Here is a 16,155-nt window from a genome sequence, read left to right as displayed (position 1 = left end):
GGTCGGGTGTCCCTCCAAGGCACAATTGACCTTTCGCAAAGTCCCGCCCCCCTTAGTTACTGTTGCTATGCTCGTCAAGCATTTCAGAACTATCCAGGAAGTAGCCGGAAAACACCAAAACATGAAGGAAGAAATCAGCGCATTGTGTGGGTAAAAGTAACCGTAATAATACGTTAGCTGTATTAGCTATCAATAATAGCTAGTAGCAAGCTTAGCTTGGAGCAGACAGGTATTTTTGTTGACTTTGGATGGATTAAGCTGGCCATGGGGTCTGCTATACTGCGAAATCTATTGCCGACATTGCGCTTCTTGCGTTCTTGGTTTCGGGAAGGGAAAGAAAATTACACACCCTCGAAACCTTTCAGATATCTAGTATCCGATTTGCAGATCCCATTGGCACACCATTTCAGCATTTTGCTGTGTGTTTGAAAGCTTGACGGACCGTTGCTAAGGTAGGATTGGACAAGCACTGTTCTGGGGCGAAAGGTCAATTGGTTGTGTCTGCGGGTGGGAAGCCGGATGTGGGTATGTGTCCTGGTTACTGCACTAGCGCCTCCTCTGGTCGGTCAGGGCACCTGTTCAGGGGGAGAGGGGGAACTGGGGGGAACAGCATGATCCTCCCATGCGCTATGTCCCCCTGGCAGAACTCCTCACTGTCAGGTGAAAAGAAGCAGCTGGCGACTCCACATGTATCAGAGGAGGCATGAGGTAGTCTGCAGCCCTCCCCGGATCAGCAGAGGGGGTGGAGCAGCAACCAGGATGGCTCAGAAAATGGGGTTATTGGCCAAGTACAACTGGGGAGAAAAAGGGGGGAACCCCCCCCCCAAAAAAACAAACCCAAAAATCGATGAACATGTATTTTAACAGTACTCACAAAAACAGGCAAATGCTTTAGAGTGTAATAAGGATAATAATGACAATGATCATGTGCGGTATCTTCATTCCTATACAAAGCACTGTAATTAGCCTTTCACAAAAATCTAGATAAAAGGACTGAAAACAAAAAACAATAGATAGCACCTTCATAGCAGCCCATGAGTCACACAGCTGATTCACAACACATAAGTAGCATTTCACTGAGAGGTGTTTGTGAAAAGCTCCAAAGTATGGAAATATCACTGAAATCAATTCACTTATTTGAGCCCATCAGCTAGTATTGAGCTGAAAGCCATGCATTATCATGTCCTAGTAGTTCATTAAAGTGAATGATGTCCATCTCTCTGCAGTTACCTCCTGATAGCCTGGCCACATACTGAAATATTAGACTGCTGTAGACAGACAGACAGACAGACACACACACACACACACGTGTAAACCTAATAATAAGAGGCAGACTTGCACAAAAATAATCTTTTAATTGTGCTAAAATGTGCCAATCCAGCAAGGCCTTGATTGGCACTAACAAAAGAATCATTCATATGACAGAAGCATGTAGCCCACGTTAGCTTGCTCTGATTTAGCAGTGGCAAGTTTGGTTAGCTTCATAATTCTTTGTTGATTATTGTAATTATTTATTTGTTATTTGATTATCATTATTGTGTTGATTTTAATTATTAACATAATTAAGTGCTGTCCCTACTCTGTTCCCACTCTTGGATGTGGTACAGGTCTCAGCATTAGAGGTATTTTTGTTAGGGTTAAGGCAATTATTTTGCCGGCATTCAAATCAGTTATGATTTTCTGGATGAACTGACCACAATGAAAGATGCTCAGTTTTTTTTCCAACTTCAAATAATTTCAAGCCAGTATATTCAAAATGTCTCATATAGTGAAATGTGTATAATTTGGACTAAACAACCAACACTGTCCTTAACTGTCTTTTCCCACCTGATGTCAAAGCTAAAACCCACTTCTTCTCCTCTGATGAGTCCGAAGAAGAGGAAGACCATCGGAAAAAATTCAAGATCAAAATCAAGCCGATGCCAGCAGATTGTGCTGTGACGGCACCTTCAGTAGATGAACTGAAGGCCTCCATAGGCAACATTGCCCTGTCCCCGTCTCCTTTGGTGAGTAATTCTTACAGCACTGCCTCATCTCGCCGCTGTTTGCTTTAAGGAGTGCTGTGCATTGGTGTGTGTCCATTTGTAATTGGTTTGCTTTGTGTGTGTTTTTGTGTATGAGCATGCCTTTCTGTTATCTCTGCTATCACCGCTGTATTACAATACATAGGACTGGTAGCAAGCATTAATAGGCATGCAGTGCTATATGCAGCCTTGTGGGTGCGTGCATATTGCAGACTGCATTAATTCACGTCATCTTGAGTACATGTAGATATCGTGTGTTGCGGTGTGACAACTATTCTCAAAAGTGATTGTTTTGAAGTATCCTGCATGCTGCGTTCCCACGGCGAATGTCTAGGATCATTTATCAAGCCAATTCCATCTGTATCCCCAATTCAAAACCCCTATTTAAATCCTTTTCTTTTCAAACTGTTGTTCAGAACCCAAGAGTAGCCTCTGGTGGGTCCTCAGATTGCCTCCCTCACTAGTTTGTTGTAGTGGGCTAGTGTTAAATTTGCTGACACTTGTTGTGTTTAGGTCTCATGCTGACACATAGGGATCCATGTCCATTTCATGAGGGTATGTCAGTTGATAACATCATATTTTGAATGTCATCTGTTTAATCTGTCTTGCCTGTGGTACTCGGGTGATGCTTGCAATGACTTCCCCTTTGACCTCAATACTCTCGCGATCAGTACAAAAGACTCCAATACAATGCAGGTGCTCAGTCGCATTAGAGACCATCTGACAATTTGTAGCTTCCGATTATGGGGTAAATGCTCTTGTTCGAAGTATAGTGCAGCTAATGAGTTCAGTTTTTTTAAGAATACCATAAGGCTGAAATACACAGGGGCTCGCCTTCAAAAAGCTGCCCATAAGGTGCCTGAATGCACGGTGTGGCCCATTCTCTCCTGTGGGGCCTCCCGACTTTCCAGTGAGGCCACTTAGATTGGGTGTCAGTCTTGCTCTGAATTATTCAAGTAGGAAAGAGGATGCGCTGATCTTGTGTGTTGGTCTGCTGTACAGGGAAGACAGTCTTTGGTCATATGAGCCTTGGGATTCAATAATTTATCCTCTGCTGTGCTAACAGTGTAATCGACTGTAATTGGCTTCTAACAATGAAAATCTACTTTCCTGAGCGGGCGCTTTGATGCAACAAACGTTTTTGAGGTCAGATGTGTGTGTATGTGTAGTCCTTGAGGCCGTGATAAGGCGTTGTTTATTTTTGACATCTTTGCTTTTGGAAAGAGGCGCTGGATAAATAGGACAGCATCTAATAGCTTGGCGATGGCTTGTTTTTGTTTGTTTTTTTGGACTAAGTAGTTCACCCAATCTAGCATGTCTTATTGGTGATTTATCATGGATTTCCTTTCATTTTTATTGTTGAGCATCTCTGTTCTGTCTAGATCACTTCCCCCAGTTGTACTTTGCATCTTTATGGAGCTAACAAGCACCTTGGGTTGCTAGGACAATTTAGCAGTGCCCCGCTCTTCCCTCGCTTATGGATTTTAAACGAGTCACACGGTTACCCCCACTTCCTGACAGCTGTGCACCTGCCCAGGTTTCATTGGCGACAGATTGACCGGCCTCGGAATGGTCTGTAGAGGAAAGGTTAAAGGTCAACAGGCATCTACAGGAAAACACAGTTCATTTCATTTTGCCTGCTAAACTATCCATTCATCCATTTTCCGAACTGCTTATCCTGCTCTCAGGGTCGCCGTCATGCTGGAGCCTATCCCAGCAGTCATTGGGTGGGCGGGAAGACACCCTGGACAGGCAGCCAGACTATCACACAGGACCGACATACACACACACACACACACACACACACACACACACACACACACACACACACATTCATACCTAGGGACAATTTAGTATGGCCAATTCAGCTGACCTACATGTCTTTGGACTGTAGGAGGAAACCCACGCAGACACGGGGGTTCGAGCTCCGGGGTAGTCCAACACGAGGTTGGACTACCCCGGAGCTCGAACCCAGGACCTTCTTACTGTGAGGCAACTGTGCTAACCACTACGCCACCGTGCCGCCCGCCTGCTAAACTACTTTAACAGAAACCCTATCCCCAGTCTTCAGACTAGTTACAACTATAGCACCATTGTTCAAAAGAAAGGGAAGAGGTCACTGCTATTGATGCAGTTAATCACTGAGGAGGGACCATTACCTGCCATTATCCCATTATCATGTTCCAGAGCTCTGGGTTTGTGCCTTTGTATGGAAACATTCATTGCATCTAATTCGAGAAATGTCCCGATTACGCTTTAGCGGTCTGCATAGGCACAGTTCCCATGGTAATATTTGTCATTTTTCATTATGCATTATTCATGTTTATAGCCCATTTTGTGAGCAGGATGTGAAGGTGCATATTAACTGTTTGTGTGTGTGTGTGACCACATCCAGGACAAGAGTTATTTTGTAGAAAGACAATTTCCACATGAACACACACCATCTAACTCCATGGATGGATAGTGTTGAGAGTAGCATGAATGAATGATGATTTATTTCAAACATGTAAATAAGCAGGATATAACACACAGATAAGCCATTGCCAATAATCTGAAGTGATCAACAAATCCACACATCGAGCTCGGCGAACAAATCTCCATATGCATCAGATTATTTGTTACATGTTCGAAGAGGAGTAGGAGGAAGTATATATTAATTTTTCCTACCCCTTCTCACCTACTCTTAAGTTAATTCAGGTACTACACATTTCAAACCCATTCAGTATGGATTGAATGAGTGATTGACTGAATTGAAGAACCATCTACATTCTTAAACCTGTTATGTCTATCAGCTTATAAGACATCATAATTCATAGCCAAGCTTTAAAAAGTCCATACTAATACAGTGTCTCGTCTGCTTTTCTGTCCCACCTACCTATTTCTGCCCTCCTAAAACATTTTTTTTATCTCCTTTTGCATGTCAATGGGGCTAATCTCTATAGAGGAGTCCGGTAAGCCTTTGCTTTGCATGGAAGACTCATCCTCTCACCCCATCCTTCTCTGTATACTTATGTTTAGATGACTGTGTTTGTCATAAAAGCTTTGTTGCTGTTGTTGTCGTTGTTGTCATTGTTATTTTTTCTAATCAAGCCAAATATATATATATATATATACACACTCACCGGCCACTTTATTAGGCACACCTGTCCAACTGCTCGTTAACGCAAATTTCTAATCAGCCAATCACATGGCAGCAACTCAATGCATTTAGGCATGTAGACATGGTCAAGACGATCTGATGCAGTTCAAACCGAGCATCAGAATGGGGGAGAAAGGTGATTTAAGTGACTTTGAACGTGGCATGGTTGTTGGTGCCAGACGGGCTGGTCTGAGTATTTCAGAAACTGCTGATCTACTGGGATTTTCACGCACAACCATCTCTAGGGTTTACAGAGAATGGTCCGAAAAAGAGAAAATATCCAGTGAGCGGCAGTTCTGTGGGTGAAAATGCCTTGTTGATGCCAGAGGTCAGAGGAGAATGGCCAGACTGGTTTGAGCTGACAGAAAGGCAACAGTAACTCAAATAACCACTCATTACAACCGAGGTATGCAGAAGAGCATCTCTGAACGAACAACACGTCGAACCTTGAGGCAGATGGGCTACAGCAGCAGAAGACCACACCGGGTGCCACTCCTGTCAGCTAAGAACAGGAAACTGAGGCTACAATTCGCACAGGCTCACCAAAATTGGACAATAGAAGATTGGAAAACCGTTGCCTGGTCTGATGAGTCTTGATTTCTGCTGCGACATTCGGATGGTAGGGTCAGAATTTGGCATCAACAACATGAAAGCATGGATCCATCCTGCCTTGTATCAACGGTTCAGGCTGGTGGTGGTGGTGTAATGGTGTGGGGGATATTTTCTTGGCACACTTGGGCCCCTTAGTACCAATTGAGCATCGTGTCAAGCCACAGCCTACCTGAGTATTGTTGCTGACCATGTCCATCCCTTTATGACCACAGTGTTCCCATCTTCTGATGGCTACTCCAGCAGGATAACGCGCCATGTCATAAAGCTCGAATCATCTCAGACTGGTTTCTTGAACATGACAATGAGTTCACTGTACTCAAATGGCCTCCACAGTCACCAGATGTCAATCCAATAGAGCACCTTTGGGATGTGGTGGACCGGGAGATTCGCATCATGGATGTGCAGCCGACAAATCTGCAGCAACTGCGTGATGCTATCATGTCAATATGGACCAAACTCTCTGGGGAATGTTTCCAGTACCTTGTTGAATCTATGCCACGAAGGATTAAGGCAGTTCTGAAGGCAAAAGGGGGTCCAACCCGGTACTAGCAAGGTGTACCTAATAAAGTGGCCAGTGAGTGTATATATCCACAGGATGTTGCAATGAAACCTTCGATGTAGAAAAAAGACCAACAATTCAGGCGCTATAATATATATATATATATTTATGTGTGTGTGTGTGTGTGTGTGTGTGTGTGTGTGTGTGTGTGTGTGTGTGTGTGTGTGTGTGTGTGTGTGTAGTTAATGTACTGCTCTCATTATGATTTTTGAAATGCCATCGCTTTTTCCTACCGCTTTGGTGTGAGTCTGTGTGTCTCGGTGCCCCTTTGTATAGATGTTCACATGTCTAAGGTTTCTCAGCGTTTAAATGAATGTGACCTATGTGTGCGTTTGTGTTCAAGGGTGGAAGTGCACATGCATGTGTCAGCATCTGGCCTTTAACAGGAGTAAGTTTGTTCTGGAGTCATGATGCTCCACTGGCTCGGCCTCACTTGCAGTAAAAGAGTGTTGGCCTTGGAGGAGGCCGAGGAAAGGTCAAGAGAGAGCGATGAAATTGAACAAGTGCCGATCACTCAATTTTTTTGTATTCCGACAGTATTTTTTCTCAAAGGCTCAGTATTTGGCATAGGCACATTAAATCTATGGATGTCAATGGAAAAATCAACCATGTTTTTCATATTTTATACTAAACTGTAATTTGGTAGATGCAAAGCACTGTACAATATTTGGCATCTGTTGACTTTATAAACTGTCACGAGTTGCAAAAACGTCAGTTAAACTGGCAAAATTGTACACCTTTGTAAGATAAACCCAGCCTAGAAAGCCTCTTTGCAAAATTAAGAGGAACTGATCACATTTACGACAGATTTCCATGGATTTTGAGCATTTTATGTAGCTTAATTACGAGTTTGGCTTTGTTGTATCTACACTGGAAGAAATGTGTTTTCATTATCAGACAGTTATAAAGGATAAAGCAAATCCAAATTCTCTAAGGGTAAAAGTTCTTTGGATTGGTCACCCCACAGAAATTGTAAGACCTAGGCATCAATTTGACATCATCAGAATCCTGGAGGACACCAGTGTTGAAAATTTTACCGCGGTGGTAGCTATGGTGTCTATTTGTTTTTCCTTTCTTGTTTTTTTTGGTAAATGTCATAGTGTGTGCCAAACTATTTTCAGATAAGTAAAGACCTGCACATCCAAAAGGTCGCAGTCTGGAGCTCCGGTACAGACAACGTCATGTTGTTTTTGCTGATAACACACGTCAGACAGTGATGGGTGCCCACATACAGTGCTGTCTGTAAACCTCTGGCACCATGTCCTGTCCAGTGCAGTGGGTCCTCACTAGCCTGGCCCCGCCCCCTGTTACATCACGATAATCACTCATGGCTCACAGCACAGCTGGAGCGAGTACACGAATAAGGGATAGAGGAGTAGATTGGATGATGCAAGGCAGGGAAAAGTAGGTTTATGCAGAAAATTCCAGTAGTAATGAAAGGATCAGGAGGCAGAAGCAAGGCGAAAGGAGGAAATGAAAGGAAACTCGGAGCGAGGCGTAAAAGGGATGAAAACGTGTAACCAGAAAAGAGCCGAAATGAAGAGATGGAAATAAAAGATGAGGATGGGTGAAGGAATGGGAAACGGAGTGTGGGGTGAAGAAGAAGTCAGAGGCTGAAGTAGCACCGCAGGATAGTGTCAGTAAAGTCTTGTAACAGATGGACTCTCTTGAAGCTAAATTATTCAATTTTTTAAAATTGATATCGATACACATGAACATACAAACACGCATACACAACTAAATCATGTAGGACTTACCTGTCTTATGAACACCTGAGCAGAGAACCAATGCATCAGGGCTGACTGAAATGCATAGGATGTATATTTGCCTGTGACTAGAAAAGCTGCCTTTAAATGAGATGAGGACAAACGGGGATGAGAAAGTGTTGCCACAAATGGCCACTCTGGCGAACTTGCCCCCCTGCTCGCTGTTCCTCCAGATGTCAGTCTCCACATGTAGGCCAATGTGATGTCTGCTTTACTGATTTGTCACTCTCTGACCAGGTATCTCTTCTCTCTTCCTTTTTGCTGGTCACAGAGACGTAGCCCGGTAAGTGTCCCTTTCTTGTCTCCCTTGGGTACATTTGCAACATGCCCCCCCCCCACGTTTTTGCTTCCTAGCTTGTCTGTGGAGGTGGAAGATGGAAGCTGGGTATAGTGGCTGAATGATGAGTCAAAAAGTGCTAGCTTTAGTTTTTGGAATTTCTATTGGAAAAAAAGAAAGAAAAATTCTTGGTAATATAAGACCTTATGTGGAATGAAACATGTTCAATAATTTTTTTCTCCTCCATGATATCAGCTAAGCAGTATTACTAATGCAATGAAGTTCTTGTTTTTTCATCTTAATTAGCTCCACCGTGATTTGTGTGGTGCCAATTGCAGCAGTGAACTTTTAATTTTGACAGCTGGATCCTTTGATGTTACTTCAGCCACTCCCCTCTGTATCTTCTAGTCTGGTCTCTCTCTCTCTCTCCATCCCCATTCTTTCTCCTTTTCCGTCCTCTATCCTCCTCTACCTCTCGTATCCTGTAGGTAGAGCACGCCACGCGGGGTGTTTTAGAGCCACCTTCACAGCCGATAGAGTGCACTGTCGCTAGTTGACAAAATTTTCCTTCTCTCGTTTACGCTTATCACCCTCAATCTTTCGCTCTCACGCCTTTTCCATCTCAAACTGGCACATAACTTATTACCTGGGATAGCTTAAGGCATTAAGAGTACTATATTGCATGTGACGTCGACCGTCCGATATTTCTCCCATGTGTTTTTTCCCACTCGACTGCTCCACAAGTCGGCTCATGGCAGACAGCAGCAGTTTTAACTAGTTGCCATTTTTTTTCCATTTGCTGACTAGTTGGCTACCATGTTGTTGTTGTTGATGTTCTTTGCTGTTGTGCTTTAGTGGCGATTTATTGAAATATTACCACTGCCGACAGAAAATTTTATATTTGTGGGAAGAAACCGTTCCTCATTTATCCTATGAGGAAACCATCCTGGTAATGTGTCACAACTTTCTCTGCTTAGTGGCACTTTGTGAGATGTTAATGATAGTCGATGTTTTTTTATTTTATGTTTATTTTTTTCATAATGTCTCGATAACACTTTTAGGTAGATGAATCAGTGAATGGATGAATGTTCTGACGGGGCTAATCCTATACCATATGAATTGAAAGAATTTCAAAAACGGCAAAATCAAAATGGCCCTCATGCAGGAATTTTTCATTAGGATGATGCTATCAGTGAAATGCATTGCCAGTAAAATCAACAACTTAAAAACCCATAAAGGAATAGATCAGGGAATTGATTTTGTCATCATTTTTTTCTCTTTTTTTTTTAAATCCAGAAGCTGCATCTTTGGAGATGTTGAATGCATAGTCTGTTGCAGAAGCTGAACTTTGCACAGTGTCACTGGCTTCAAGGTTACTCTTTTCACAGGTCTACGTCGTTTGCCTTTTATTGGATAAACGGTGGAGGAGAAAAATGAGCAAACCGTTCCTTTTCTTTTTGGTGTGGCTCTCTGTGTGCGTTAGTCATTCCTGCCCCGGTGGAACCGGTTGCTAAGCAGGAAGATCCACCGGTCTCATCAGATTAAATCATCCGGAGGCTCGAGTTCATCTTCGCTACTGGACAAATTTAGCTTATTGTTCTGTTAAAAGCGCATACCTTTAGGGGCGTCTGGGTGGCGTAGTGGTCTATTCCGTTGCCTACCAACATAGGGATCGCTGGTTCGAATCCCCGTGTTACCTCCGGCTTGGTTGGGCGTCCCGACGGACACAATTGGCCGTGTCTGTGGGTGGGAAGCCAGATGTGGGTATGTGTCCCGGTCGCTGCACTAGCACCTCCTCTGGTCGGTCAGGGTGCCTGTTCGGGGGGGAGGGGGAACTGGGGGGACTAGCGTGATCCTCCCATGCGCTACGTCGCCCTGGCACCTCACTGTCAGGTGAAAAGAAGTGGCTGGCGACTCCACATGTATGGGAGGAGGCATGTGGTAGTGTGCAGCCCTCCCCGGATCGGCAGAGGGGGTGGAACAGCGACCAGGACGGCTCGGAAAAGTGCGCATACCTTCACAAAGTTAACGTTTCATAATTTAAAGACAAAAAAAATGTTTTTGCTGTTGTTTTTTGTCCTATGTCCACTGTTATATATTTATTTTCTTTTTAAGCTAGGTTGTAGGGTCATTGTAGGGCTGGGCAGTAATTGACTATTATCTTTTTTTGTCTTTCAGTGGTACTGTACAGAGATGAAATCCAGATATTGTCATATCATGATGCACAATTTTTTTTGGTCTAAATTAATGATAAGAATCATAAAAATCTAAAATTTCTCACAAAATGAGGTCTGAAATATTCAAGAGGCTTGTTTGAAAACTGGCTTTGGTTGGAAATTATGCTTTACCAAACAGTTCAATGTGGTGAACTTCAGCTGGTTTCTGGAATAAGGTATTTTTGCATATGTAAGCAGATATCATGATCCTGATTGGGGGTATGATACTTTTTTTTTGAAAGAAATAAATAGAAATTGGCAAGATTGTCTCTGTTTATGCACCAGTCATGCCGATGATTTGATTTAGGTATACAACAGTTTCTATTCACAGTCTATTTTTTTTCTTTTACCCTTAAAATTTTATTCTTTTATATGTTTTTTCTCGTTACAGGGATTAATAAAAAGGAATACCTCCAGTAAGTACCCAAGAGGCAGTTCTTTGGTGCACCTCAGCTAAAATGCCCAGCTCACATAAATAATGGTAATTTAGTCCAAAGTTGTGTGTTTGCCAGCTGAACTGAGCGGGTTTCATTTGTGTGACTAGCTGAAGAGATCGCCAGACCGAGACGCACCATACACACCGTGCCTGCTGCGGCTCCTGCGCCGGCTCCAGTGTCCCCGCCCGCAAGGTACGTGCATGCCTCCGTGTCCACTCACAGATGAGGACGGGGTGGCAGCAGGTCGTCTGGTCCTAACTGGAGGGTTGCCGGTTCGATCCTCGGCTCCTCATGGCAAAAATGTCGAAGTGTCCATGAATGAGACACCTAACCCCCTAACTGCTCCTGATGAGCTGGTTGTTGCCTTGCATGGTTGACACCACTATCTGTGTGTGTGTGTGTGTTTTTGTGTTTTCAGTTATTTTCAGTGACATTTTGGCCCGTATTATTAAAATCACAAAATAAATAAACATTTAAAAAAAAAATCCCTGAGCTGTACATAGCATATTTCAATTCATTGAGAGCGGTTCAGTCTGTCATGCAGGGGTGGACTCGCCTCAGTGGACTTAATGATCTCAGCGCAGTAGTGCGGCATCTTTACTCACCTAGCTCCTTGTGTTGAGGTACCCTAGCAGAGTTCCTGAACAAGTCCTCCTTTTTACAAAAAAAAAACACAAAAAAAACCCCAACATTCCAACATTTTGGTATTTGTAAACTTAGACCTTAAAGTTTACTGTCCATTCTTTCACTTGCAGTTCATATTAGTTCCTTGTCTTTTTTTTTTGTTTTGTTTTTGTTAAGGGATTCCCTCTATGTGTGATTTGTTGTGCAGCAGTGAAGTTTTGTTATGTTAAATCGGCAGCCACTCTTGGTTTGTGGGTATGGGTCTCTTAATCCCTTTATGACAAAAGTGTATTTTTATGACCCAGATCCCACAGAAAGGCACTAAATTACCCCCCCCCGCCCCCTTTAAGAGCTCTGGCTTTATTGGGTCCTTATAAAACCAAACATGGTTTTCAGTCTCTATATATTTTAACAAGCCAAGTTATCTGGCTAAATGTTTTCTGGATTAACCTGATTTATTTAAACTCGGTGGCAGGCTAGCGTCACATGACTTTTAAAAACTTTTAGCCGCAATTAGGTTGTCCAAATGAAGGCCACAGGGGAAAAATGATCACAGCCACATTTTCTTTGTTTTGAGAAAATCAATTTTAACGTTTCAAAATGCTCTCACAGACTTCACATAAAAATTATGGTTTGATTTTATATCTTTTTCGCGGATCTGGTCATGTGATCTGACCAGGACCTCGCCAGCGACACTGATCGTTTTTCCTTTGTACACATTGGACATTGATCGTTCTTTCATTATACATGTTTTAAAAAATGTGTCTGACTCAGGACTTTAATCGTTTTAGGTGTTAATAATTTGTGGGAAGAAACTATGGCGCTTGGGGAGTGGGTTACGGGCAACAACTCTTAAAAATCAAAATTGTGACTCTGATCGTTTTTCCCCTGTGGCCTTCAAATGAATATTAGACATTTGGAATGAGGACACGTGGTTGTTTGTCTCAGGCTTGTTTTCCCAGTGTGCACATCAAGAATAATGTACTGGGAGGACTAATTTGCCTTTATTTACTTACTAGATGACTATCTATGATTACTATCTTTTATCTAAACGAAAGAAGCTTATAATGTGTGTGCGTGCGTGCGTGCGTGCGTGCGTGCGTGTTTGTGTGGGACTAAATGCACATTAGGAAAGCTGAGTAAATGTTCTTCACCCTCATCTGAAGCTTCAGTTGTTGTTTGGCCCCAGAGAAGTGATTCTAAATGTTTGCAAAACAATTATTATTGCTTTAGTCATTCAGCATTTTTGGGATGAAGATGCTTAAAAAAAAACGAAAAACGACCACTTCTAAAAGGACAAAAATAAAGGGGGGGGGCAAACTAAAGAAATGTTTGAAATCCAGAGTTTTACTAAGAACGTGAGTCACCTGTAACATCTAAATAGCACCTTGTGGTTACCCTCCCAATGCTACAATACTACACTACACTACACTACACTGCACTGCACACTACAGCAGGTCCAGTAACCAAAACTATGGTTGACACTTGAATGGTTATTAAAGTGACCCATGAGATTATATATTTGCACTTTTTAATTAAATGGGATTTTTAAGATATATTATGGATATAAGTTATTGAATCTTATGGGCTCAGGTACCGCAGATGTGCAATCATAAACGGCTAGAAAATGGCCGTTTGTGCCTCCTCTGGCTGCATTCATTTCATTCTGTGTCTATATTACTTGTGTGAGCGTTGTGACTGGGTTGCGTCTGCCTGAGCCTCGCCACTTCCTTAGCAAACTCAGATTTTGTACTTCCTGATATGTCGATAGATAGTCCCTGATTGGCTGACAAATGTCACTTTGAAACAGCGGGTGAAATTATGCTCTAAAAATACCTGAAGCCACGCTGTCGTTTCACTGAGCTTTCCTTTGTCCCATCTTTTACCTTCTGCTGCAGCAGTCAGCAAGCACCACTCCCTGAAGATGCTACAGCCTTATTTGGGCCTCCGTTGGAAACGGCCTTTGGGGAGCATAAAACTGAAGGTGACTCTTTCAGATTTTAATTCAGTGTGTGTGCATGCATGTGTGTGCGCATGTGCGTGCATTTGTTTACATTTGCAGTTTCTGTTCCTTTTTAGTGTCTTCTCTTTTGTTTAAATGGCTGTTTTCTGTAGTGTGTGTGTGTGTGTGTGTGTGTGTGTGTGTGTGTGTGTGTGTGTGTGTGTGTGTGTGTGTGTGCGTTGACAATTAACACCAAAGTTTCATTTAGGTTTTGTTTTGTTTTTTTTTTTTTTGTTTTTTTTTTTCAGTTCAAAAAGCAAGAACACTGTAATGAGGGTGGTTTCTGGAACACTGCATATTTGCCACTGAAAACAAAACCTTGCTCACCCGTCATAACCAGTACCTTCTCTCGCTCTGTCCCAGTCCATCTCTCTCTCTCTCTCGAAGCGGAGCAGAAGTGCGAGTGAGGACGGAGTAGCAGCGTGTTGCTGGGTTTTTTTGGTAGCGGTGCTACCGCCCTCAGTGGGAGAATATGGCCGCTGTGGGAGGTGGAGGGACGATGTTTGAAAGGTTGACATGCCGGCACGTGATTAAAGTGGCTCTGGTGGTCAAATGCTGGGTGGAGGAGTGCTGCCTCGCGGTAGGCGAACATGTGGGATATGGAAGCATAAAATCAGCATCCAGGATGAACAGTGCTGTGGTCATGTTTATCGATAGTGTTGATAAAGCCAACCTGGTGGTGGACCGCGGTGTGGTGATTCAGGACACATTGACCCCTGTTCTGCCGCTGGCTAAACCTGCCACAAGAATCACCATTTCTAATGTTCCCCATTCATGAGTAATGCCGCTTTAGAGAAGGAGCTTGCAAGATACAGCTAGTGTCCCCGATAAAAATTGTCTCTTTGGGTTGCAAGTCTCCTCACTTGAGACACGTTGTGTCCCATAGGAGACAAGGCTTCATGATTCTGAGAGATAATGCGGAGGATTTGGATCTGAAGCTTAAGTTCAGGATCGACGGTTTTGACTACATTGTGTTTGTTACTTTTTCATGATGAAATGTTTTGGCTGTGGGTCAGAGGGGCATTTAATAAGGTCTTGTCCCGACAGGAGTGAGGGTAGGTCTGATCCTCAAGGGCCACCTTCGTCTTCCGATGCCACCATGAGCGGTACATCTCCGGCTGAAGATGGCGCTGCCGAGTCGGCACAGGGCAGACAGGACGCTGGGGAGCGAGGGGCAGGAGAAATAGACTAGGTGGTGAAACAGAAAGAGACCGAGGCTGGAGAACACAAGGAAAACAGATGAACTGAGCAGGCAGGAGAGGAAGGTGGGCAGGTTGAGTAGGTTAAAAAAAGTGATCACGATGAGAAGGTGACAGAACTTGAACAGGTGGAAGCTGATGGAAATGAAAACAGTGAGAACGGGGGGTGTAGCAGATTGGCCAGGTGAGATAAGAAATTGTGTTCGGAAGCAGCAAATACAGCAGACTGCTATTAGAGTGGCAGAGTCTGTACTTGAGGAAGAGGGAGAGATGCTGTCGGATGATGAAATAAAATCAAAAAAGTCTATTAAAAGGAAGCCCACAGAGGGTAGACAGGACAATTTAAAAGCAAAGAGGGTTTCAAAAGGTAAAAAGCCATCCTCCTCTTCATCTGAGAAGGACACACAAGAAAGTGACTGTGAGTTTGTTTCCACCACCCATACACAGGTGGACACTGAAGGGAGCTATGCTTTCCTGAAAATCAGGAAGTTTTTACAGGTCACCAAAGTTTTGAGGGCAGTCAAGGTGGAAAATTGCTTTCCAGACTTGCAGCTTTTTGTTGACTCAGTCAGACATTTTATGAAAAACACAGGAGATTTGGAAGTAAACACATTTACTGATCAGGAAATCTTCAGACTGAAAAAACTTATACGGAAAGTAAAATTGCAACTCCTTGATGATGCTCAAGATGAATTTGGTCAATGAGTGTGTTGCACTCATTGATCTTCCTCATACTGCTGCTGGAGGAGCCACTGATCCATGGAGCCAGGCTGGATGCCCACGCTGGTGTTCTCCAGGACTTTACCAGAAACTGGTTTCCACCACGAACATCACCCTACAGAGCAGAGCTTCTACACAGACATGGCCTTTTTTCCAGAACCAGGGGTGGTATTGTGCATAGTGGGAGTTGATGAAGATGTTTTTCTTTTTTTTAATTTGTGTAATGACGGAAAGTCCTGGCTGTATTATTGGCTTTGTTTCATTTTATTTCTTTGGCATGTACATTGTGTAAACTCAACATCCGTTGCACGTTGTCCGTCTTGGGAGAGAGATCCCTCCTCTGTTGCTCTCCCTGAGGTTTCTTCCTATTTTTTCTACCTGTTAAAGGGTTTTTTTAGGGAGTTGTTCCTCATCCGATGCGAGGGTTTAAGGACAGGATGTTGTGTTGCGGCAAACCCCCTGAGACGAATCCGTGTTTATGTTGGGCTATTTTATTTTGAATTTCTGTTTTTTGCAAATACTTGTTTAGACCACTCAATGGTCTTTTTTTCCTGACACTTTTTTTTGAATGAGCTGGATG

General features: G+C 43.2%; 1 protein-coding gene across 1 annotated transcript in view; it reads left to right on the top strand.

Moving 5' to 3' along the window:
• The window catches only part of sgip1a (SH3GL interacting endocytic adaptor 1a), a 104,734-nt gene that overhangs the window by 55,323 nt on the left and 33,256 nt on the right, over positions 1-16,155 (top strand). Inside the window, exons 7-13 of the mRNA XM_056276475.1 lie at positions 1,824-2,006; positions 5,435-5,446; positions 8,372-8,383; positions 10,985-11,009; positions 11,138-11,175; positions 12,071-12,089; positions 13,564-13,638. Of these exons, the coding sequence (XP_056132450.1) occupies positions 1,824-2,006; positions 5,435-5,446; positions 8,372-8,383; positions 10,985-11,009; positions 11,138-11,175; positions 12,071-12,089; positions 13,564-13,638 (364 nt within the window). The remainder of the gene's footprint in view (positions 1-1,823; positions 2,007-5,434; positions 5,447-8,371; positions 8,384-10,984; positions 11,010-11,137; positions 11,176-12,070; positions 12,090-13,563; positions 13,639-16,155) is intronic.

The sequence above is a fragment of the Lampris incognitus genome, chromosome 3 (genome assembly GCF_029633865.1).
Source record: "Lampris incognitus isolate fLamInc1 chromosome 3, fLamInc1.hap2, whole genome shotgun sequence".
Taxonomy (NCBI): Eukaryota; Metazoa; Chordata; class Actinopteri; order Lampriformes; family Lampridae; genus Lampris; species Lampris incognitus.
The sequence above is the reverse complement of the archived record's forward strand: the minus strand, read 5'-3'. Positions and strand labels throughout refer to the sequence as shown.